Source organism: Anolis sagrei, chromosome 3, assembly GCF_037176765.1.
Source record: "Anolis sagrei isolate rAnoSag1 chromosome 3, rAnoSag1.mat, whole genome shotgun sequence".
Lineage (NCBI taxonomy): Eukaryota > Metazoa > Chordata > Lepidosauria > Squamata > Dactyloidae > Anolis > Anolis sagrei.
Genome location: NC_090023.1, coordinates 274,709,155 through 274,734,302, shown reverse-complemented (window position 1 = coordinate 274,734,302; position 25,148 = coordinate 274,709,155). Strand labels below are relative to the sequence as shown.

The following is a 25,148-nucleotide window of genomic DNA, read 5'->3' as shown; positions in this document are numbered from 1 at the left end:
GCTGTTTAATATTTACATGAAACCACAGGGAGAGATCATCCAGAGTTCTGGAGTTTGGTGTCAAATGTATGCAGATGACACCCAACTCTACTACTCCTTTCCACCAAAAGCCAAGGATGCCTTTCTGGTCCTGAACCAGTGCTTGTCATCAGTAATGGACTGGATGAGCGCTAATAAGTTGAAATTAAATCCAAACAAGACAGAGGTACTCCTGGTCAATCAGAAGGCAGAACAGGGTATAGGGTTACAGCCTGTGTTGGAGGGGGTTACACGCCCTCTGAAGACAATCCGGGGCTGATCCTGGATTCATCGATGACCCCAGGACCTCAGATGTTGGTGGCGGCCAGGAGACCCTTGGCACAATTGAAATTTGTGCGTCAGCTGTGCCCGTCCCTTGAGACACCAGATCTGGCCATGGTAGTCCACACCTTAGTCATATTCCATCTGGACTACTGCAATGCTCTCTACACGGGGCTGCCTTTGAAGATAGTTTGGAAGCTTCACCTAGTTCAGAGATCTGCAGCCAAGTTACCAACTGGGGCTCCACACAGGGAGAGAACCACTCCCATGTTACAGCAGCTCCATTGGCTACCGGTCTGCTTCTGGGCTAAATAGAAAGTCCTGGTTGTTATCTATAAAGCTTGTAGTAGTAGTAGTAGTAGTAATACCTCTTTATTTATATTCCGCTCTAACTCCCTGGAAGGACAAAGGGCAGATTCCAAAGATAAAAGGTAAACATTCAATGCCCGAATACAACAACAATACATCCACACTAACTAAATTTAATAACCTAACACATAAACACAAATTATGACATAAACAACTAAAGTTAAATAAAAAACACAGCCTGTTATAACAAACATAAGACAGAAACAACAATTCCCCAGTTCCTTGGGGCAAATAGATTGATTATTGCTCAAAATATCTATTGAGGTGGTGAGGCGAGCACAACACCAGTGCTTCTCAACCTGTGAGTCCGCAGGTGTTTTGGCCTACAACTCCCAGAAATCCCAATGAGTTTACCACCTGTTAGGGTTTCTGGGAGTTGAAGGACAAAACATCTGGGGACCCATAGGTTCAGAACTACTGTTCCAAACAGTTTGGGTCCAGGCTATTTGACACACTGCATCTCCCTACACTGTGCTCGATGGAGGAGGCCCTCCTCTCAGCCCCACCCCCATCTCAAGCATGGCTGGTGGGAATGAGAGAGGGGCCTTCTCCATGATCGCCCCCCCCACCCCCACCCCGGAACCCCCTCCCAAGAAATGAAAACAACCCCCTCCTTCCTCTCCTTTAACAAACTGCTGGAAACACACTTGTGCAGTTTAGCCTATGGAAAGGAAGAGGAACAGGACACTGTAAGGACAACTGTCTTGGACGTTGGCCATTTCATCTTGACCTGCAGACGGTTATAAATAATTTAAAATCATGTTATTCATAGTATGTACTCTGATATTGTTGTTTTATGAGTGTTTGTGTTAGTTTAGTAATTTATGAGTTTCATAATGATGTTATTTTGCACTGTTATTGATTTGTGTGTATGTCTATCACCAAGGCATTGGATGTTTGCCCTGAGTTTCCTGTGGAGATAGAGCATCCTGTAAATAAAGTGTTGTTGTTGTTGTTGTTGTAATGTCAAACACCAATACATTTCCAGTCCTCTTGGTGAATTTTCCACCCGATAGCCATGTACAAACATGGGGAAAAAATCAATCTGTGCTGCAACTAAGTTTGACAAAAGTTTTATTTCTGGTATAAAAAGCATTTCTAGAAATATTTCTCTTGCAACAACACCACGAGGCAAATACAAACAAGTGGCCCTGCATTTCCCCACACGGCAGTATTAATATATACATACAGTTAAAGTGCTTGGAGGGAATAAAACAACAAAGGACAAGGAACTCAAAGGAATGTCCAAAACGACAGGTTAAGCATTGTAGTGCAACACGAGCGTCTCCTTGGCATACGGAAAAGGTTGGGAAGAGTATCTTCTCACTGGCCACCCAAAAGGAGAGCACACACATTTCACAGTTTACACCAGGCATGAGCAAACTTTGGCCCTCCAGGTGTTTTGGACTCCGACTCCCACCATTCCCAACAGCCTCGGGCCCTTTCCTTTCCCCCCTCAGTGCTGGGCCCGTAACCAGTGTCAGGCTCTGCTTAAGTGGCTGAGGGGGGAAAGGGAAGGGCCCGAGGCTGCTGGGAATGGTGGGAGTTGATATCCAAAACAACCGGAGGGACAGAGTTTGCCCATTCCTGGTTTATACCTTCTTGGATTGAGATGTAACATAACAGGATATGGACAACCAAAGGTTGCCATGCATGCCAGCTACTGCATGGAAACAACTCCGAATTGGTCCCTTTCCCAAAAGATACCAAAAGTAATACATTTGCTGGAAAGCCAAAATATAAAGGGGAGGTTTTGATCTTCCCTTTTATGTCTCGCTTGTACTGACATCACTTTGCAAAGGTTTGGAATCACGTTCAACATGCAACGCAGGCAGTCGTTTGCAGCCGAGGGGGTTGAGTTGGTTGGCAAGTGCGTTTGGGGCCATCTGCCCTTTTCATGAATGTTTGTTTTGGCCCATTTCCACCATCAGTAACATTACCCTGAGCTTTCCATCTTCGCCCCAGAGCATTGGTCCAGAATGTATATAATACAATATACAATAAATAAATAAATATCCTTCTCCCCATCGGAAAAAAAGACAAAGGGTTTCCAAACATCTGTGACCTATCTGTCGGTGTGGAACGCTTCCTTTGAGCCTGTTCCAACACACAAGGAGGAGGGCTGGAAACCCCCCAACCCACCACAGTAGATATTTGCAATATGGACAATATAGGGCATCAGTAAGCAGAGGATGGATTCTGGATCATAGCTAGTAAGGGGAAGGGCCTTTTTTGATAATACAACTCCCAGAATCCCCAGGCACAATATGGTCACTGGGAGATTTGGGAAACTGTAGGTCAAAGAAGGAACTCCCCCCCACGCTCCCCACTGATCACTTTGCAGTGGGTGGTGTAATGCTTTCCAACAGCTTAACCTGGCAGAATGTATCAACACATTAAGATATATCCTGGGAATTAAATATGGCTTACTTATGTTCAAAGATCCTGGGTATATACCAGTGATTCCCAACCTTTGGGCCTCCAGGTGCTTTGGACTTCAGATGGCAAGATGGCTGGGATTTCTGGGAGTTGGTCCAAAACACCTCGAAGCCCAAAGACTGGGAACCACTGGTATATACTCAATGGCTTTACAAATGTAAGGTGCCAGTAGATGGTAGAAGATTCTAGTAAAATAGGGGCGAGATGTTTGCTGGATTGCAGTTTCCATTATTTGCCCTCCTTGATTTCACTGCCTAAGGATTATGGGAATTGTGGTGAAGTAATTGAGATGGAAACACATGTTCTCCATGCTTGGCGGAGACCATGCATGATTACCTTCATCTCCTCTGCTCTGGCCACCAAGTTTAAGCCTAACAAATTAATTTTGAGCTCTTCCAGGATTTGACCATGGATGGTATTTGCCCCATGGCCTTGGCCTTAACCTTCTGCTTCTTCTGAACCATTCCATGATCATGAAGTCATTCAGCCCTTTGGGTTCCAAACCCCAACCATCCAGAATGTGACCCTTGCCAATGACCAACCAAAATGGACCTTCCCCAGATCCTTCCACACCACCTCAGTCATTCTCTCCATCCTACTGGAGTCTCTAGATGTTTCAGATGGTGGATACACTGTGACCGTCCAGATACTCTTGGACTCCAATTCACACCTGACTCCAACCACACGTATGATGTGAATTGAAGTGCAGTATCTGTAAAATCGACCTAAGATTCTTTTCTACCTTCACCAGTATTTGATTCTGATGATGCACCCCATGATGCATCCTGACCTGGAGGCTTCTAAGATGCTTCTACTGGGTTACAACACACTTTCTCTTCCTAGAAAATCAGCTATGGATACCTGTCTTCCTACAGGCAGCCCCCAGCTTGCTACTCAGGTGGAAAATAGCTTCTGCAGCACAAAAATGAAGAGAAAGCGAGATACGTCAGGCACTGTGTGATCACCGATGGTAAGAAACCAGAAGGTCCATTATTGGATGATCGTAGCAATGGCAACCATGTTCAGCAAGCCCAGCCAGAAGGATAAAGATGACTTGATGGCCAAATTTCCTGGTGGCAAGCTCTTACTCTTGCTTGTCGTGGGAGATGAACTGACCAAATCCTCAGTCACAAGCGTTTCGTTGAACCAATCCTCTTGGGAAATGCAGGAATAGGTCCCATAGAGGTCATCTGTCATGTTGTCAATGAAGTGGATACAATGATGGTGGCCTGCACTGCAATGTGCAATGCTCTGACCGTTGTGGATCCACGTGTAATTGGCATGGTGGGACTCAACAGAGCAATTCAGATAATAGCGGGCATGGAGTGGCACAGGTATGTTCTCATGGCGAATGGTGTCATCTTCTGGGTGGGAAGAAGAGAAGAGTCAATGGTCAGAGAAAATTGATGCCCTTGGTGGACGTTCTGAATGGGAACATCCATCAACCGTGAGGGAAGTAGCATGGTTTGAACCATGCAGAAGAGCAAGGTTAACTCAAAATATACAGCTGCGATACTCCAATGGTGTCAAGCTTTGACCCTAAACTCTCGGGATTCCTCAACATTTGCCTTCCTGGCTGGGACTTCACAATAGATCTGGACTTCCAATATATCTGGAAGATCAACATTTCAGATTGATACCTTTAGGTTGGACCTAAGAAGTTTCAGAAGTCAATCCATCAAAAAATCTAATTCGGTGTTGCTTCTAAGCATAAGTACTCAGACATCAACAAACCAAATCTGAAGATCACTGAATGCAGAAGTTCTACCTACCTACCTTAGTGCCGCCTCTCAATATATATAACTATCATATATATAAGAGTTTGCACAGAATTTGAACAAGGTGTCACCTTGCCTGAACTCCCAGACTCCTAATTCAACACTCAAACCAACACACACACACACACATATATACACAGATACATACATACGTACGTACATACATACACACACACACACACACACACTTTTGGAATGGACAGGGAGGGTTTATTTTGGAAGGCTACCTTTTGTGTTGCTGTGGTTTGAAGATGCGCAAATATCCGGAGAGACTTCATGAGTTAGAGCCTGCAACAGCGTCCTAAGAGGAGAGGATACAAACCATCAGATAGACACACACACATGTGCAAGACTTAAACAAGACAAGCTGAGTTGTATTCACGGAGCGCCTGTGTGCATTTGATTGTCGCATCTAAAACAGACAGAAGAGCCAACCCAAAAAGATGTTGGCGGCCTAAAACAGATAATAAATGTGTCTGTGAAATGAAAGCTGGGACCCAACTGGTTAGAACACACCTGGAATATTGTGTCCAATGCTGGGCACCACAATTCAAGAGAGATATTGACAAGCTGGAATGTGTCCAGAGGAGGGCGACTAAAATGATCAAGGGTCTGGAGAACAAGCCCTATGAGGAGCGGCTTAAGGAGCTGGGCATGTTTAGCCTGAAGAAGAGAAGGCTGAGAGGAGATATGATAGCCATGTATAAATATGTGAGAGGAAGCCACAGGGAGGAGGAGGGAGCAAGCTTCCTTTCTGCTTCCCTGGAGACTAGGACGCAATGGAACAATGGCTTCAAACTACAAGAGAGGAGATTCCATCCGAACATGAGGAAGAACTTCCTGACTGTGAGAGCCGTTCAGCAGTGGAACTCTCTGCCCCGGAGTGTGGTGGAGGCTCCTTCCTTGGAAGCTTTTAAGCAGAGGCTGGATGGCCATCTGTCAGGGGTGATTTGAATGCAATATTCCTGCTTCTTGGCAGAATGGGGTTGGACTGGATGTCCCAGGAGGTCTCTTCCAACTCTTTGATTCTATGATTCTATGGTTTAGGATTGGTGACCTCGACTGGGACACTGACTAGTAAGAAAATGGGTTGATGGCAGTGATTCTCAACCTTTTTTTGACCAGGGATCACTTGACCAGGGACCACTCTCCAACATTAGTACCAAAAGGGTTACAAATCCGTTTTTGGTCAACTTTAGATGTGTTTTGGTTATCTGGGGTCCTGATTCATAAAACTGCATTAGAGAGACCACATCAGCTCTCGTTTCTGATACAGAACATATGCCATACATTAGTCGCCACCTGCTCACCCACAGAAAACCTTATTTAATCCTCTCGAGCTGATGTGGTAGTAGTAATTCCTTCGTGGGTACTCAGCCTCTCCCTCCCGACAGCCCTGTTTCCTCGGCACTTTAAGAGAGTTTCGTGAGACCAGCCACTCTGGTTGCCGTGTGGTTTTGAGGCAACAGTGTAGTAATGTTGGCCATATTTTCGTTCTTGCGGATCACTGGTGGTCCAGAGACCACAGGTTGGGAGCTATTGCTCTATACTTTGGTACAACAATGGCATTGTGACAAATTCCTATGATTTCTTCATGATACGCATGACTTCTGGCTAGGGATGTTATGCAAGAGATGCATGCCACTCCAATTTCTGCTCCAAAATGTATACCGCAAGCCCTCAGTATCCACCGAGTTTGATTCCAGGACCCCTGTAGATGCCAAAATTCACAGGTGTTCATGTCATATGTACTAGTATAATAAAACAGTGTCCTGTGTAAAAATGGCAAAATAAAAAACCATATTCAAGCCATGGACCGCTGAATCAATGAGTGCAGAACCTGTGGATATGGAGGGCTGGCCATGCTGTAAAAACGATGTATTGAATTGATCCTAAAAGGAAAGGTGGATTCACACACATGGAAGGGCATTATACTATAGGAATGGAACAGCAGCACTCTGCCATGGGAAAAGCAGAACGTAGCATTTCAGGCTACGTTTGGGGGGCATTTAGAGTTAGATTTATGTATAGTGTGCTCTGTAAAATAATAATAATAATAATAATAATAATAATAATAATAATAATAATAATGATAATAATAATAATAATAATAATAACAACAGCAACAACAACAACAACAACTGGCACAAGTCATAAACGTAGTCCCAGTGGTGATTGGCGTACAGGGTGGAGTGCCTAAGAACCTTGGCCTGCACTTAAAAACAATTGGCGCTGACAAAATTACTATCTGTCAGCTGCAAAAGGCTACCCTCCTTGGATCTGCACACACTATTCAGCAATACATCACACTGTCCTAGGCTCCTGAGAAGTGTCCGCCGTGTGATCCAATACAAGAGCCAACATAGTGATCTTGTTTGCTGGGTACTAATCTTGTTATGTATCAAATAATAATAGTAGTAATAATAACAATAATCTGTAAATGTAGAAAATGAGCCTAGCAAAAAAAACAAACCTCTTCTTCTTGAAGTAATAGCTTTCTGCTTGCAGGGAGTTTTCATCTAAAGAGAGCATTTCAAAGCTAGATCTCCCCTAGCCACAGGGAGGAGGAGGAGGGAGCAAGCTTGTTTTCTGCTTCCCTAGAGACTAGGACGCAATGGAGCCATGGCTTCAAACTACAAGAGAGGAGATTCCACCTGAACATGAGGAAGAACTTCCTGACTGTAAGGAGAGCCGTTCAGCAGTGGAACTCTCTGCCCCGGAGGGAGTGTGGTGGAGGCTCCTTCTTTGGAAGCTTTTAAGCAGAGGCTGGATGGCCATCTGTCAGGGGTGATTTGAATGCAATACTCCTGCTTCTTGGCAGAATGGGGTTGGACTGGATGGCCCAGGAGGTCTCTTCCAACTCTTGGATTCTAGGATTCTACGATTCAAAGTGGCGCCATCTGCTCTATGGCTCCATCTTCACCATCTCATTCTTCCACGTGCATTGCGCGCATGGCAAGCAATTGGGGTAACAAAGAAGGAAGCAGTAATGGGGGTGAAGGGGCGCAAGGAATGGCTTGTATTAGAAAGGCTCACCTATTCCCGTGTTGGCCTCGGTCATAGATGGAAGCACACGTGTCCCCAGCCCATCCGCAGTGGGGGTCTCTCGCCAAGACGCAGCTCTCGCAGCTGTCCTTATACGCTTTGCACATGGCCAGGGGGAGTTGCACCACCGCGCTTGTGGAAACCACAAACAGCTCATTCTGGGAAAGGAAAGGACGCCCTTCTCTGAGGCCTTTGCTTTGCGCCTGCAAGCTGTTCCCACCTTCTGGCCACCCTAAGGCAAAACTCAGAATCTCCAGTGGGTTTCCATAGCCAAGCAGGGGTTCGGCGTCCAGCCCCCAAACCACGCTGACTCCCCTTCCTTACCCTCCTGTTGTCCACAGTCATAGATCGGATGGGAGCAGACGACGGGAACAGCTGGATCTCCAGAACATTCATGGCACCCGTTGGTAAGAGGACCACCTTATGGATGGTTCCTCTGTCTGCATAAAAGAGGGAAAAGAATGAATCAAGGAAGGGAACAAAGGGAATCTGGAAGGAAGGTGTGATAAGTGGCTGGACAACAAGACAACCAGGCTGAAAATAGACCGGCAGGTGGGAGTCTGGCGTGGCCTCAAGGTTTTTCCATTTCAAAGGAGTAGAACCCATTAGCACGAGTTGCTCCACCACGCTTGGCTTCTCCTCCCTCCGCCCACGCGTTCCTCTCCCGCTCTTCCTGTTTTCCTCTCTCCTGGCCCTTTGAAGCTTTTTATGGAAATGTCAGCTGATGCTTACTCTTTGGCACAAACCATATCTGTTTAAAGGATCTATGTTACGTGCTGTAACAATACAGCGCGTGTTCTTCTAATGTGCAGTTACCGTGTATATTCATGTACAAGTCTAGACGTTTTAGTGAAAAAACCCACCCAAATGAACTTAGGGTGACTTATTCATGGGTCGGTGTGAGTACCTTAACGTGTATCAAAGTAGTAGTAACACAGAAGGAGGAGGAGGAAATATGTTTGATAAGCAGACATCCCGAGGAGTGAGGCTGAATGGGCCTCAAGAGGCATTGCTAACAACAAGGCAGCAGGAGACGACGGGATCCCAGCTGAACTGCTCAAATTTTGAAAGAGGATGCTGTCAAGGGGGTGATGCATGCCACAGACCAGCCAATATGGAGGACACAAGGATGGCCATCAAACTGGAAAAAGTCCACATACCCCAATACCAAAATAGAGGGAAATGCTAAAGACTGCTCCAACTTCCGTACCGTGGCCCTTATTTCTCATCATGCCAGGAAGGGAATGCTCAAGATCCTGCCAGGAAGAAGACTCCAGCCAGACATGGAGAGAAGAGAGTGGCCAGGTGGGCAAGCTGGGTTCAGAAAAGGCAGAGGAAGCGGAGACCCAATGGCCAGTATCCGGATGCTGGAGAATGGAGGAAGGCCGGGAGTTCCAGAAAAACATCTACTTCTGTTTGATTGACTATTCTAAAGCCTTTGACTGTGTGGATCATCATAAATTGTGGCAATTTCTTGGTGGTCTGTATGGGGAGACCCAGCCCGCTCGCCTGTCTCCTGAGGAATCTGCATAATGACCAAGTAGTCACAGGAAGAACAGACCACGGAACCACAGACGGGTTCAAGACTGGGAAAGGCATGTAATGTCGTTGATAATGTTGTTGATAATACAGATGATGATAATATGGATGATGTGAACCCCCCCCCCCCCGTTGTGCAATGGGTTAAACCCTTATGCTGGCTGACCAAAAGGTCGGTGGTTCAAATCCGGGGAGCGGGGTGAGCTCCCGTGTGTCAGCTCCAGCTCTCCATATGGGGACATGAGAGAAGCCTCCCACAGGAATACATCAAACATCTGGGTGTCCCCTGGGCAAAGTCCTTGCAGGCGGTCAATTCTCTCACACCAGAGGCAACTTGCAGTTTCTCAAGTCACTCCTGACATGAAAAAAGAAAAGAAGAAACATGAATGATAATATGGATGTTAATGATGATGATAGCCATTACCTGTGGTCAAGTAGAGGACTTTGTAGGAGGCTTCATCGGCCGCCTGGACTTGATGGACCCCCATTTGCTGGTAGTGATGCTTGCCATAAAACACAGCTTGCGTTTTCACTTTGTCCAACACTTCGGGATGGCTGTCTGCCACTCTGAAGGTTTCTTGGGGAGTCATCTCATCTCTTCCCGGGCACTATGGCACAGAAAAGCACACGGTTCATGGCAAATTATTTGGATAAGCAAGGGCCTCTATGTGGGGTGGGGTGGGGGTGTCGTTGGCTCTCCAGAGGTTTGCGACATCAACTCTCACAACCCTTCCAATGGCAATGCTGAATAGGATCGACCAGAGTTGTAATCCAAAACATCTGGAGGATCCAATGTTCCTACTTCAGATCCATACAGTGGTCAAATGCTCTGCTGCCTCAACAGAGTCGGTGATCAAAGGGAGAACTCTGGCTTTGAGCGCCATATTATTCCTATAACAGTAAAGGGGTGGACTAGATGACCTCTGAGTATCCGGCTATTGATACTGGTTTTTACTGTTATAATGAATATTTTACTTATTGTTTTAATTGTTATTATACTGTATTGCTCTGTTATATGTTGTAGCATCGAATTGCTGCCAAACGTAAGCCATGCTGAGTCCCCCTTCGAGGCTTGAGAAGGAACGGGATAGAAATATCGGAAATAAATAAATAAGTATCCCTTCCAAATGTATATTTCCATATTATTCCTATAACAGTAAAGGGGTGGACTAGATGACCTCTTAGCATCCCTTCCAACTGTATATTTCCATATTATTCCTATAACAGTAAAGGGGTGGACTAGATGACCCCTGAGTATCATTGGAGTTGCATTAGAGGATCTAAATATTCTTAAAGGAACACTTCTCTGGGAATCTCTAGGGCCTCCAATACAACGTCTGCTAGAAGTTGACTATAGAGTCCACAAACATTTCTAGGCAGGTGTTTATTCTCTCACGTTAAAAAATAGTACTTGAAAGCCACTTTTCCTCTTACTTCCACAGCAGTCCAATGCTCCTAACCCTCATGAACGTAGAGGGACTACCATCAAGTTTTGTCTTCATGCTCCTGGTAGTCGTTGTGTAATACACACAACAACAACATCATTTTCCTAAGTTTTAGAGGAAGCCACAGGGAAGAAGGAGCAAGCTTCCTTTCTGCTTCCCTGGAGCCAGGACGCAATGGAACAATGGCTTCAAACTACAAGAAAGGAGATTCCATCTGAACATGAGGAAGAACTTCCGGACTGTGAGAGCCGTTCAGCAGTGGAACTCTCTGCCCCGGAGGGAGTGTGGTGGAGGCTCCTTCTTTGGAAGTTTTAAACAGAGGCTGGATGGCCATCTGTCAGGGGTGCTTTGAATGCAATATTCCTGCTTCTTGGCAGAATGGGGTTGGATTGGATGGACCAGGAGGTCTCTTCCAACTCTATGATCCTATCTGTTTCAGGTATGGGCAAAGTGGGGCAGAAGCAATACAGTCTTCTACTCCCAATGACCTACGAATGTCCTGTCCATACAGCCGCATCTTACACCTTTCCATTCAACCCATGACTCCTTCCGTATGGGTACACCCCTAGCCATGGAGGAAAGATGATGCCAAGGAGACCTCAGTAATATTGGCTAAGATTCCTTACCTGCCCAGGCCTGATAGCAGGGAGTTTCCCATTGTAGCCTTTGAGGTGTGATTTTCGGAAGACCTCACTAATTCCACCAACGGAGAAGACACAGACCGCTGAATAGTCCCTGTGGACAAGAACCATGAACAGTTATCACCCTGTTGAAGTATGTTAACCCAAGGCTAGACACCATAATTTCATATAGGGACAGAAAGAGAGATGGAGTGGCACCCAACCAAAGATATGTTATCTTGCCCTATTGAAACTCCACTCACTTGGATTCAAGCTCCACCAGAAATATGTGCTTATTTTTTCTCTACATGGGCTGAGGTATTCGGATTGATGGACCCAACAAAAGTAACTTTTCCAAGCACTTTTCTAATGATGAGCCAAAGGGCCAAAGCGCAGACATATATTTACATTTCTCCCTTTTGTTATAGCGTCCGAGTAATCGTTGGCCCATTAGATGTTTTGAACATCACTGCCAAGAAACCACCAAGTAACATGGGTGTTGTAGTGCCAAGGGTTCCCCCTCCATGGTGTATTATAATGGTAATGATAATGATAATATAATATATTATTATTATTATTAAACTTGAGAAAGTGTACACAGCATTTGCAAGCACCAACCATCTTGGAAACTGTTTAGCTTTAGCAAAGTGGTTGTTTTCTTCAAACCATTGCTTCAAGCCCATCCAGACTGCAGCACCGCTGTTCCCCTTTAACTGCCATAAGCCCATTCTTTGCAATGCTGGGGTTTGTAGTCTCCAAGAATCCCCAAAAAGGGCCAATCCCAGGTTTCCGTAGGATGCAACATTGGAAGTTGAGGTGGGCCACTCTTTTGAACCTGGTGCACTTCAAGTCTTGGAGACAATTCCACTGACATAAAGGAAGTCCCTCCCAGGCAATGTCTCCATGTCTATGGGCATTTTGGAAGTCACAAGGTGCTCACCATTCATTTGAGAAGAGCCCATACACTGCCGTCTCAGACCAAACGGGAGACTCAACTATTACAATATCCTGCAAGTGGTTGAAATGCCGGTCGGTGGCCTCATCCACGCAAAACAAGGTGGCCTTCAGGAAGGTTGTCCACTTGGAAGAAGACAGGGAGCCACTGCCTCCTTTGTCTCCCTGCGGAGAAAGAAGAAAAGAAGTCAGTCGAGAGCAGGGCTTCCTAAACTGTGGTCCTTCAGATGTTTTGGCCTTCAGCTCCCAGAACACCTGGATATTGGCCAAGCTGGTTGAGGCTTCTGCAAGATGAAGTTCAAAGCAACTAGAGGACCAACCTCAATGGTCTAAATCAGGCATCGGCAAACTTCGGCCATCCGAGTGCGTTGGACTTCAACTCCCACAACTGTCCAAAACACCCGGAGGGCCAACGTTTGCTCATGCCTGCTCTATTGGCTGGCAGTTAGCTGATCCAGGTAAGGTTGCCTGTACCAAACCTTTAATGGAAATTTCAGTCGGTGTGGCTTACTGCATGATAAACAACTCAAACTGACATTTCCTCTTCTACAAAACTGTTGAAGGTTGAAAGCTGTTGAAGCCTCTCCAAGCAACAGATCTCAAGCCAAATGCCCGTCAATCCAACAAGGCCAAAGCTCAGTGCCCAAGAGCAAGAGGTGCGAATGGGTCTACTGACCATGGCTGTCCTAGCCATTTTCTCTGCCAAGGGCCGGGACTAGGAGCAAGGTAGGAAGTCACCAGAGACTTCCTGTGGTTGGACGCTTAGGTCAATGACCCTCCTCGGCCCATGCGCTTCTAGCAACAACAACAACAGATGTAGGAACCAAAACTTGCAATGCAGAACACAGCTGCAATGCGAAAGGAAACAGCTGCAAGCCGGCTGCCCCAGTCTGATTCCCTTTTCCAGAATTACTTGCTTCCCAAAAAGTATTAGTCAGATGTGGGAGCTCCTCACCTTGCATAACTGAGCCACTCGAGAGATGATTTTGGGGGCAGCCGAGTTCCTTGGCCAGTCTGGGTTGTCCTCTCGGAAGAAGTAATAGATTTTTTCATTGTCTGGCGTGTCTTGCTTTATCATGGCGGCCTTCACGAACTGCGGGTCTGAAAATGGGAACACAAGAAATACCATGCTGATCTGACTCAAAATGCACCTGGTCTCTTCCGTTCCCTCCAACCATATCTTTCTGCAGAGCTGAAAAACATGGTTATGAAGTGTTGGCTTTCCTCCCTGGACTATACAAGTCTCTTGTGTCACTAAGTTTCCAGACCTCAATGAGGAGCTAACCTAGAGATAGGATTAGGCTAAGGGAACCCTAAAGCACAGTTAAAAACATAATAACATATAATATAACATAAGCAATCTCACAAAACAATTGAAAACGGCAAAATACAAAAACATCGTAAAAGCATCTCAAACCAACCTCAACAAGCAGTGACATGGTGGGCATGATCGGTCTAGAGAGGGTGGGGCATAGGCTCGTGCGAAAAGCGGACTATAGGGCCAGGCCAAGGGTCAAGTGCTGAACACAACCTTATCAGTCAACGAGGGCTGGGCATTCATGAGCAGGAGGGACTAATCCTCATCCAAATGCACACTGGGACATATAGGTTTCCCAATCCCCTCCCCTGCTGATGTTCACATTCATACAACGAAAGCCCTCATTACTCACTGTTCATGACCGTGTCACTGGTGTAAAGCTCCGTGGATCCCTTGATCCGCCGGAAACGAGGAATCCGCCCATTATACCGGTGCTTCTTTATCGTGGAGTAGATGTCTTTGCCTGGGAAACAAGTAGAAGAGAAAGCTTTTAAGGGAGGGAAACTTCACATCTAGTTTTAATCCAGTTCTGTTTGCATCAGCTTTCCATTTTCCACCAGTGAACATTAGGAAGAACTTCCTGACTGTGAGAGCCGTTCAGCAGTGGAACTCTCTGCCCCGGAGTGTGGTGGAGGCTCCTTCTTTGGAAGCTTTTAAGCAGAGACTGGATGGCCATTTGTCAGGGGTGATTTGAATGCAATATTCCTGCTTCTTGGCAGAATGGGGTTGGACTGGATGATGGCCCAGGAGGTCTCTTCCAACTCTTTGATTCTAGGATTCTATGATTCTATGATTTCGCTTGCCCGAATTACGAGTGCTCATTCAAACTTACCATCAATAAGGACGAGAGCGTTCGGGTCCAGGCCAAATGGGGCCAGGCCTTGCGCACCCTTCCGAGCTTGCTTCGTGTCATTCACCTGAAGGAGAAGAGTGATAATAAGTAATAATATCCCGCCACCATCTCCCGAAGGGACTCGGGGCAGCTGCCGTGACCTTCTCTCCTGGTGTTGTGTGGAACCAGGAAAGGCGGCCGTGGCCCGGCCTGCGCATGCTTGGAACAAGGGAAAGGGCTTGCAAAACAGTGCGCGTTGGTGCTACAAAGCACATGCAAGAAAAGCATGTCAACATTAGAACAACACAATATCAAAATGTAAACAACACTTACAAAAAAATTAAACCCAGCCCAAATTAGATACAATTCAATAAAAACGCGGTGATGAGAATCAAAATGGACAATACTCAATTCCGAGCGACATAAAGGGAAAAGCAAAGGCCAAAGACTGGTTGATGCCTTCAGAGCCTTTGTCGTTCCATTTTGAGGCCCAGATCATGGCTGAGCTTTTCCTCCTGTTTTTCCTCAATGCGACTGTCACCTGGAATGGCGACATCAATCATCCAAACTTTTTCCTTTTCCACAATTGTGATGCCTGGTGTATTGTGTTCCAAAACTTTGTCAGTCTGGATTCAAAAGCCCCACAGTATTTTTGCGTGTTCATGCTCCACTCCCTTTGCAGGCTGATGATCCTTTTACCAGTTCTTGACTCCTGGCAGGTGGTCCTTGTGGCATAAGTTCCAGTGAATCATTTGGGTCACAGGGTTGTGCCTCTGTTTGTAGTCCGTTTGTGCGATTTTCTTGCAAGAGCTGAGGATATGGTCCATGGTTTCATCGTCTTCCTTGCACAGTCTGCATTTGGGGTCATCCGCTGACATTTCAATCCTGGTCTTAATGGCCTTTGTCCTGATGGCTTGCTCCTGGGCTGCAAGAACCAGGCCTTCTCCCGTCTCCTTCTTCAGGGTTCACTTCGTGAGCCAGAACCAGGTCTTCTCCCTCTCAACTTTTCCTTCAGTTTTGTCAAGGAACTGCCCATGCAATGCTTTGTTGTGCCAGCTGTCAGCTCTGGTTTGGAGTGCAGTTTTCTTGTACTGGTTCTTTATCTGCCGTGCTTGTTGTTATTGTTGTTGTTGTTAGATACACAACAAGATGAGTCCACATCAAACAAGATCACTCTGCTGACTGTTGTATTGGATCACACGTCGGACACTTCCCAAGTGTCTAGGACTGTGTGATGTATCAGCGTATAATGCGTGCAGATCCCAGGAAGGTGGCCTTTTGCAGCTGGCAGGTGGTAATCTTGTCAGCGCTGATTGTGTTTAAGTGCAGGCCAAGGTCTTTAGGCACTGCATCCAGTGTGCCGATCACCACTGGGACCACCTTGACTGGCTAGTACCAGAGTCTTTGCAGTTTGATCTATTATTTATTATTATTACTACTACTACTACTACTACTACTACTACTATTATTACATGCAAAGCAAAAACTCAGTGTCCTTTAAAGATGATACCTGTTTTCTAAATCAAGATGCATGCTACCCGGAGGCCTTGTTCTCAAGAGGAATCATGTTCTGCCAAGTTTCAGCAGAACAAAGGCTACAAAAATCACATTTGGCTGGAATGTATGGGGACACAAGAGCAAACAGATAGACACGGGGTATCATGCATGCAAAACTCCACTCCGTACCCAATTCCAGCAGGTAGGGTTACAAGCATTGGTTCCACAAATCAACAACTTGTCTTCATACTTCTCCAAGAGTGTGAGATAGTTCTTGCTGTCCTCCTGGGGAGAAAAGAAGAAGAAGCTGGTTGAGATGAAGAAGACAACAACAAACACCAACTACTGTAGCTCCTTACTTACTTAGGTGAATTCTCGTTGGACAAGTAAGTTGGTCTTCCATGATGGGTTTTTTTGTGGATTCGTAGGTGGCTGTGGAGCCCTATTCAGGCTCCTAGACTCAAAGGGACATTGGCTTCAAAGGGAATCTATGTGTTTCTAAAGTCTTCACAAGGCAGCTATGAAAACCATTGGTGATTGGAGCTTTTGAAGACCCATCAGACAAACAACCCAGACTTGTCCCCAAACTCAACACACTGGTTTCCTCTGAATGCAGCTGTTTTCAAACTTTGGTCAACCAAGTGTTTTGAACTTTAGCTTCCAAAATCCCTGAACATTAGCCAATCTGGTTTCAATAGCAAAGGTAAAGGTTTTCCCCTGACATGAAGTCCAGTCGTGTCCAACTCTGGGGGGTGGTGCTCACCTCCATTTCTAAGCCAAAGAGCCGACGTTGTCCGTAGACACCTCCAAGGTCAGCATGACTGCATGGAGCACCGGTATCTTCCAGCAGAAGTGTTACCTATTGATCTATTGACAAGCTGGAATGTGTCCAGAGGAGAGCGACTAAAATGATCAAGGGTCTGGAGAACAAGCCCTATGAGGAGCGGCTTAGGGAACTGGGCATGTTTAGCCTGAAGAAGAGAAGGCTGAGAGGAGATATGATAGCCATGTATAAATATGTGAGAGGAAGCCACAGGGAGGAGGAGGGAGCAAGCTTGTTTTCTGCTTCCCTGGAGACTAGGACGCGGAACAATGGCTTCAAACTACAAGAGAGGAGATTCCATCTGAACATGAGGAAGAACTTCCTGACTGTGAGAGCTGTTCAGCAGTGGAACTCTCTGCCCCGGAGGGAGTGTGGTGGAGGCTCCTTCTTTGGAAGCTTTTAAGCAGAGGCTGGATGGCCATTTGTCAGGGGTGATTTGAATGCAATATTCCTGCTTCTTGGCAGAAGGGGGTTGGACTGGATGGCCCATGAGGTCTCTTCCAACTCTTTGATTCTATGATTCTATGATCTACTCACATTTGCATGTTTTTGACTGCTAGGTTGGCAAAAGCTGGGGCTGACAGCAGGAGCTCACCCTGCTCCCCGGATTAGAACCACCAACCTTTTGGTCATCAAGTAAGTTCAGGAGTGCAGTGGTTTAACCCACTGTGACACCAGGAGGTCCTCCATCAGAGATATGTGGGAGTTAAAGTCCAAAACTTTTGGAAGGAACTCCTGTGTTAGTGATATGCATGTCCGTCAGCGCAGCTTCACGTGTATTACATTGGTTTTACTGTAAGTGTTTTCAGTCTCTTTTTAGGAAGAAATGTGAGCTAACAGCAACAACAACAACAACGTGTTTATTCTACTCTTGGATGGGGTGAAGAAAGATAGATTCTTGTCTCCTTCTGTCCTCAAAATTTCTTCACTGGGTGCATCTATACTGCAGAATTAATACGGCTAGATACCACTTTGATTGCCATGATGCTATGCTATGGAATCCTGGGACTTGTAGATTGGTGAGACACCAGCGCTCTTTCGCCGAGAAGGTTAAAGACGTTGTAAAAGTGCAGCTCCCGGGACTCCATAGCATTGAGCTACGGAAGTTGGAGCGGTACCACAAGGCATTAATCTTGCATTGTGGATGGTCAAACCCAAGAAGGACCTCTGAAGCTTTCTGGTGGGAAGAGACAGTGGAGACAATTCAAGCCAAAAAGATCTGGTTGCTCTAGACTCTAATGGGAAGCGGGTGCCATCCATGAGCACACCCTCATTACCCAGTTCCTCCCAGTTGAGTCAAACTGGTTGTTCAAGGTCCAAATGGTCCTCCTTCTCTACGCACTGGCAAATAACACCAGCAACCTACTCTAGGGCTTGAATGCTACAGCTATGCTCCATGTAGGATCTCTGCCACAGAGAAAAGGAAGAGTTTGGAGGAACACCGGGAAGCACAGAAGAAAGGACGTGATTGAGTTCAAGAGCTCTTCCTGCGTTGTATTAAGACGACGGTTGGGGTGCCAATGTTGTTCATAAGGCACAGAACTAAGAGCGATTGAGATGGTTCTGTGGCTTTTTGGAAGGCAACTAGAGCTATTCTTTCCAACATACCTGTCTGCAGTCTGGCGGACTTGCCGTGACATCAAAGGGCTCCTGAAAGAAAGCCAAGAAGGGAAAGCGTCATCAAATTCAAAGTGCTGGCATTGGCCTTTAAAGCCCTAAACGGTTCTAAACGGTTCTGGCCCAACATATCTATCCGAACGTATCTCGGCCTATCAGCCCACCAGGACCCTAAGATCTTCGGGAGAGGCCCTGCTCTCCATCCCACCTGCTTCACAGGTGCGGCTGGCGGGAACGAGAGACAGGGCCTTTTCTGTGGTGGCCCCGCGGCTTTGGAATGCCCTCCCTATAGAGATAAGATCAGCCTCCTCGCTGATGGTATTTCGAAAAAAACTGAAGACATGGATGTTTGAACAAGCATTCGGCTAATCCGGTGCGATGAAGTTCATGATCAAGGACTGGCAATCACAGACAACGAAATTGGATTATGATTTTAATTAAGAGATGCATTGGTTTGTATTGGTGGCCCAATACTGTGTATTGTATATGTGTTTTATGCTTTTAATCTGAATATTGTTGTTTTTAAGTGTTGTAAACCGCAATGAGTCGCCGATTTAGGCTGAGATATTAGCGGTATACAAGTGTACTAAATAAATAAATAAATAAAATAATAAATCATTTCAATTCCGTTTCCATCTGATGCCTGTCAATATGGCTGTGGAGGGATCTTAGAGTTGCAGTACAAGAAGCGTAAGAACGTAAAACTTGGTAAACAGAGCCATCTCCCTTGGCACCCATCAAGAGACATTTGCCATTGGCATTTTGCCATTATCCCCGACCAACCCCGGCGGGAGCTCTTATTCCCCTTTGAGGTTTCTTCATCCTCCCTTTTTTAAAACACGAGAATATTCACTGACGTGAAACCGTGCCGTTCTCCCAAAGGAGGCAGGTCTCCAAATACCCGAAGGGCCTTTTTGAAACTTCAGGACGGAAACCGGGAGCTGGGCGGCCCAGACCTCCTTACCGTGCGACTGGTGTTGGTCTCAAAGTTGTAGACGAACAGTTTGTTTTCTGCTCCCACAAATACAGACGGCGCCCCTTCTTCGTGGTAAAGCATCACGTGGTTCTCGGGTGTTTCAAATTGGAATTGTTTGCTCCCTACAAAAATAAAACAAAACAAATTCAGAATACTTTGCAGCACCAAAGCCTGCTGCCCTTCACACCAGAAAGCCTGAGAAGCACTGGTCTAGGGTACCTGTAATTTTGCTACTGTTATGAAAGGTAATGAAAGGTACCTGTCCGAACGTATCTCCTTCTACGCCCCACCTCGGAGCTTAAGATCGTCTGGGGAGGCCCTGCTCTCGTCCCCACCTTTGTCTCAAACACGCTTGGCAGGGATGAGGGACAGGGCCTTCTCAGTGGTGGCCCCCCACCTGTGGAATTTGCTCCCCGAGGAAATTAGGTCGTCGTCATCTCTCCTCACTTTTAGAAAAAAGGTTAAAACGTGTCTGTGGGACCAGGCCTTCCGGCAATCAGGTTAAAGGACCATTGATAATGTTTGACTACGGCATGGAAGAGGATTTGGATAAGTTAAGCGGAGTAATCATTAGTAGATGGCTAGCTAAACAGCCACCAGGCGGGCAATAGCTGATCAGAGTGTAAGTATACGGTTTTAATCTTTATTTATTAATGTTCATGTTTAATTGTGATATTTGTTATTCTGTATTTAATTTTGCGGCATTGAATTATTGCCAATTGTAAGCCGCCCTGAGTCCCCTCAGGGGTTGAGAAGGGCGGGGTAAAAATGTTCTAAATAAATAAATAAATAAATAATGTAAATATCTGATATGCCGGATGTATTTTCATTCACGGGATCAAATTTGGCGCAAATGCCCAATACACCCAAGTTTGAATACTGGGGGGGGGGGGGGGGGGATAGATTTTGTCATTTGGGAGTTGCAGTTGCTGGGATTTCTAGTTAACCTACAATCAAAGAGCATTCTGAACTCCGCCAACAATGAAATTGAACCAATCTTGGAACACAGAGCTCCCATGACCAGCAAAAAAATAAATAAATACTGGAGGTCTTTGAGGGAAATTCACCTAGTTTTGGGGAGTTGTAGTTCACCTACATCCAGAGAGCATTGTGAACCCAAACTCCAATAGATCTGGACCAACTCGGTTCTTGTGGGTTTTTTCGGGCTATAGAGCCATGTTCTAGAGGCATTTCTCCTGACGTTTCGCCTGCATCTATGGCAAGCATCCTCAGAGGTAGTGAGGTGATTGAGTGATTGAGTTCACTACCTCTGAGGATGCTTGCCATAGATGCAGGCGAAACGTCAGGAGAAATGCCTCTAGAACATGGCTCTATAGCCCGAAAAAACCCACAAGAACCGAGTGATTCCAGCCATGAAAGCCTTCGACAATACATTGATCTGGACCAAACTTGGCATGAATACTCAATATGCCGAAATGAGAATACTGGTGGAGTTTAGGGAAAATAGACTTGATATTTAGGAGTTGTGGTTGCTGGGATTTATAGTTCACCTACACTTAAAGAGCATTCTGAACCCCACCAATGATAGAATTGGGCCAAACTTCCCACACAGAATCCCTATGACCAACAGAAGATACTGTGTTGTTGTAGGTTTTTTCGGGCTATATGGCCATGGTGTAGAGGCATTCTCTCCTGACGTTTCGCCTGCATCTATGGCAGGCATCCTCAGAGGTAGTGAGGTGAGATACTGTGTTTTCTGATGGTCTTTGGCGACCCCTCTGACACTCCCCTTGTGACCTCCCCCGGGTCCCACCTCCAGGTTGGGAAATGCGGCCTTAGATGAACAAAGAGAAGGACTATGCTATGAAAACATCAACATCATTTCCTGACTTGGATAAAGCAAACTGAACTGAAAATACCGGAGTGTTTATTTTTGTATTCGGTTGGCAGCCTGCTTTGTTTGTTAACTCTGCCTCCTCCCAAAACAAAAGATCTCAGTTCGTGCTGCGCTGCCCAATCCCATAGGAGCCAGGAGAGCCCAAAACGGCTCCTATGGAAACTGCAGCTCCAACGCAACATTGCACGCTCCTACCTGAGCCTGCCTTGCCTTTACCACAGCTCTCCGGAGAGCATTAGATAATTGCGCCAAGAGGCCCCACCAAGACCTTCTGGGCTGCCAGGCTGCATGAGTCACCCCTTCACTTTCTGGGGAGGGAATCCCTGGCCCTTCTGGTGATGCTCCAGGCCAAACTCACACCCGCGAGAGACTTCGTAGGCCTCCCAGCGCTTCTGCCCGAGGCTTGCCAGTATTCCAAGGCAACCACTTGGAGGTGACGAAATCCCTTCGGAGGAGGCTGGGAACGAACAGCCCTGGAGCTAAAGGCAACCGGCATCTCCACCCTCAACACCCAGCAACGGGGTTGTTCAAAACACTCCCATCGATACCAACGGAACGTATTTTATAAGACAAACTTCAACAGGCAGTTAGGCTGAACCAAGGGACCTCTTGTTGACACCAAGTTGAAGTCATTCATTTCGATATTACCCACAGGTTTCTGTTAATGTAAAAAGTATTGAAATGCATCCCCCGTGGATACCGCATCTGTACTCTATTTGGGCCCAAATAGCAGGTTCGAGAACATAAAAACGTTCTTCTGGTCTTCCACATACATCTAATGGGCTGCAAAACTTTCAATTTCCAAATCCCTCATTGGCACGCTTTGAATCCCAGAATCCCAGAGTTGGAAGAGTCCTCGTGGGTCATCAAGTCCAGCCCCATTCTGCCAAGAAACAGGAAAATTGCATTCAAAGCACCCCAGACAGATGGCCACCCGGCCTCTGCTTAAAAGCCTCCAAAGAAGGAGCCTCCACCACACTCCAGGGCAGGGAGTTCCACTGCTGAACAGCTTTCACAGTGAGGAAGTTCTTCCTCATGTTCAGGTGGAATCTCTTTTCCTTAATTTGAAGCCATTGTTCCACGTCCTAGCATCATCATCCTATTAACCACCTCCCCAAAAGTTGACTTGCTGGTCTAGCCCAGCTTCCTCTTCATGGAGAATAAACTGACCCAACTGACCACTGAGATGGAAGAAGTATTCATAGGCCCCTCCATTGCAGGAAGGGACAGAAAAACCAGACCGTTCCATCTAATACGGTTTCCTTTAATAAGTCTGCACAGGAACCTGGCTCAATCCCAGTCTGTCGCTATTGTCCGCCAAGTTGGAACTTTTGCAGAAGACTTCAGTGCGTGACGCAATGTTGTGCTTTGTAACTCAATGGGGCAGACCTGGGTCAATGGTGATAAGAGGGGCCCAGTCTGGCAGGAGAGATGCAGAAGCCAACAAAATGGGCCAAACAGCAGGAAGTTTGCACAGAGGAGAAGGAAACCAAGTCCAAGGAGAACAAAAGAAACCAATGTTATTCGGTAGCATTCATAGCCATTAAATAGTTTTTCATGACTTCATCTTTGAACTTGTGGAAAGCTACTTGTTATCAAGCCTTGCTGGTGAAAACCCAAAAGATAACACCTGGTATGCAATCTTAGATATGTAGATGATACCACTTTGATGACTGAAAGCAAGGAGTAGCCAAGGTGCCTTAGTGTGGAGTTTCAGAAAAACATCTGGTTCTGTTATATTGACGAAGACTTTTACCGTGTGGATCATAATAAACTGTTGCAAGCTCTTGGTGGAATGTATGGGGAGACCAAATCCCCTTCTCTGTCTCCTGAGGAATCTGTATAACGACCAAGTAGCAACAGTGAGAACAGACCACGGAACAACAGGCTGGTTCAAGATTGGGAAAGGAGTACGGCAGGGTTGTCTACTCTCACCCGAACTAGTCAACTTGTATGCAGAACACATCATGCGATGTGAAGGGCTTGACGGATCCAAGGTTGGAGTTAAATTTGTTGGAAGCAACATTAACAACCTTAGATATGCAGATGATACCACTTTGATGGCCGAAAGCAAGGAGGAGCTGAGGAGCCTGATAAACAAGGTGGAAGAAGAAAGGGCAAAAGCTGGGTTGCCGTTAAACATCAAGAAAACCAAGATCATGGCAGCCAGGCAAACGAAGGGAGGAAACCTGGAGGGAGGGACAGGGTTTGCATTTCTAGGCACAAAGGTTACTGCAGATGCAGACGGCAGCCAGGAAATCAGAAGATAAAAGAGTGAAGAGATATCACACTGGCAACAAAGATCCGCATAGTTTAAGCAACGGTATTTCCCACAGTAACCTACAGATGTGAGAGCTGGACCATAAGGAAGGCTGAGCGAAGGAGGAGAGGTGCTTTTGAACCGTGGAGCTGAAGGAAAACCCTGAGAGTGCCTTGGACCGCAAGAAGATCCAGCCAGTCCATCCTCCAGGAAAGAAAGCCCGACTAAAGCTCATTCGAGGGATGGATATGAGAGGCAAAGATGAACTCCTTTGGCCACATCATGAGCAGACAGGAAAGCTTGGAGAAGAGAATGAAGCTGGGGAAGGTGGAAGGAAAAAGGAAGAGGGGCCGACCAGGGGCAAGATGGGTGGATGTTATCCTTGAAGTGACAGGCTGGACCTTGAAGGAGCTGGGGGTGGCCATGGCCAACAGAAGACTCTGATGTGGGCTGGTCCTTGAGGTCATGAAGAGTCGGAAGTGACTGAACAAATAAACAGCAACAACGCTTGGTTCTGGTGCCATTCGTGCAACGTTCAAGCCAACCTATTGGCCTGTTTGTATCAGAACAGAGCATAATGTCCAAGGAGAAACTTCAAGAAGACACCAACAGCACTATTTTGGCACATTTGGTCATGCAACTTAACCACCGGGTCAGATACATTAGATCTCTGAGTCCACACGGAGTGTCACAAGTTGCTCTTTTGTATATTCCATGTCAGGAAACTTGATGAAAATTGTCTTGAGTAGTAGTATCTCTGAGGCATTCCTCTCAGCGTGACACATGCCTCCTTCCTATCATTTGGGGATACACAACTTGTGCCCCAACAAAAGACTGGCTTCCATAATCTGTTACTGTTGATGAGACTGATTTGTCAATATTTTTAGGTCCTCCAGGCAATGTTATGGTATACATCAGTTAGACACTGACCACAAGGTTGTGATGGGGGATGCAGCGATGCCTAGAGAGCACATTTCCAATCACATCCATGAATATTCAAATCCATTCAAGTCAAGACCTCAAATATAGAGTGACGACTCTACTTTCTCCCATCTACATCTGCCTCCAGGAAAAACAAAGGTCTGCTTCCAGTCCCTAAATGGCAGCTTTTGTTATTGAGTTAACCAGAAGAGAAGGGCAAGGGGTTCAAATGGGATCAACCCGCTGTGCAAAATTAATCATTGCCACACTGCTAGTGAGTGACACATTGCCTAGCTTCTCTATCAGCGCCAAGGCTAAAGGGCAGGGAGCACGTGGCATCTTTGAAAAAAGGAATCTCTTTGGAGAGAGTCACAGCTTATTCCAGAAAGAGGGCTTCCCGATCTCGTTGCTTTTCTGCTTCTACAGAAACTTTTCCTGCTTCGAACTTAAAAGGAACTGGATCAAGCTCTTAGGTGAACTTCTCTGTGACAACATTCAGAAGTAACTGGCTGTTCAGGCGTCAATCCATGGCGTCTCTCGACTCTGGGTTTATTCCA

The 25,148-nt window shown here is 46.2% G+C and overlaps 1 protein-coding gene across 2 annotated transcripts in view; it reads right to left on the bottom strand.

Annotated features, from left to right (window-relative positions):
• Nucleotides 1–1,726: 1,726 nt before the first annotated feature.
• The window catches only part of SEMA7A (semaphorin 7A (JohnMiltonHagen blood group)), a 42,398-nt gene continuing 18,976 nt past the window's right edge, over nt 1,727–25,148 (bottom strand). The window contains exons 2-15 of one of the 2 annotated variants that reach the window (XR_010909535.1): nt 19,541–19,674; nt 18,568–18,609; nt 16,326–16,421; nt 14,640–14,724; nt 14,160–14,270; nt 13,445–13,590; nt 12,476–12,654; nt 11,542–11,650; nt 9,895–10,078; nt 8,256–8,371; nt 7,923–8,089; nt 5,114–5,187; nt 2,233–4,472; nt 1,727–2,102 (exon numbers count right to left, since the gene is read on the bottom strand). Coding sequence is in view for 1 of the 2 variants with exons in the window: in XM_067466198.1 (XP_067322299.1) it covers nt 4,099–4,472; nt 5,114–5,187; nt 7,923–8,089; nt 8,256–8,371; nt 9,895–10,078; nt 11,542–11,650; nt 12,476–12,654; nt 13,445–13,590; nt 14,160–14,270; nt 14,640–14,724; nt 16,326–16,421; nt 18,568–18,609; nt 19,541–19,674 (1,817 nt within the window). In the remaining variant the exon portion in view is untranslated. Of the gene's footprint in view, nt 2,103–2,151; nt 4,473–5,113; nt 5,188–7,922; nt 8,090–8,255; nt 8,372–9,894; nt 10,079–11,541; nt 11,651–12,475; nt 12,655–13,444; nt 13,591–14,159; nt 14,271–14,639; nt 14,725–16,325; nt 16,422–18,567; nt 18,610–19,540; nt 19,675–25,148 lie in introns of those variants that run through there. The other variant, XM_067466198.1, reaches the window with a different exon arrangement.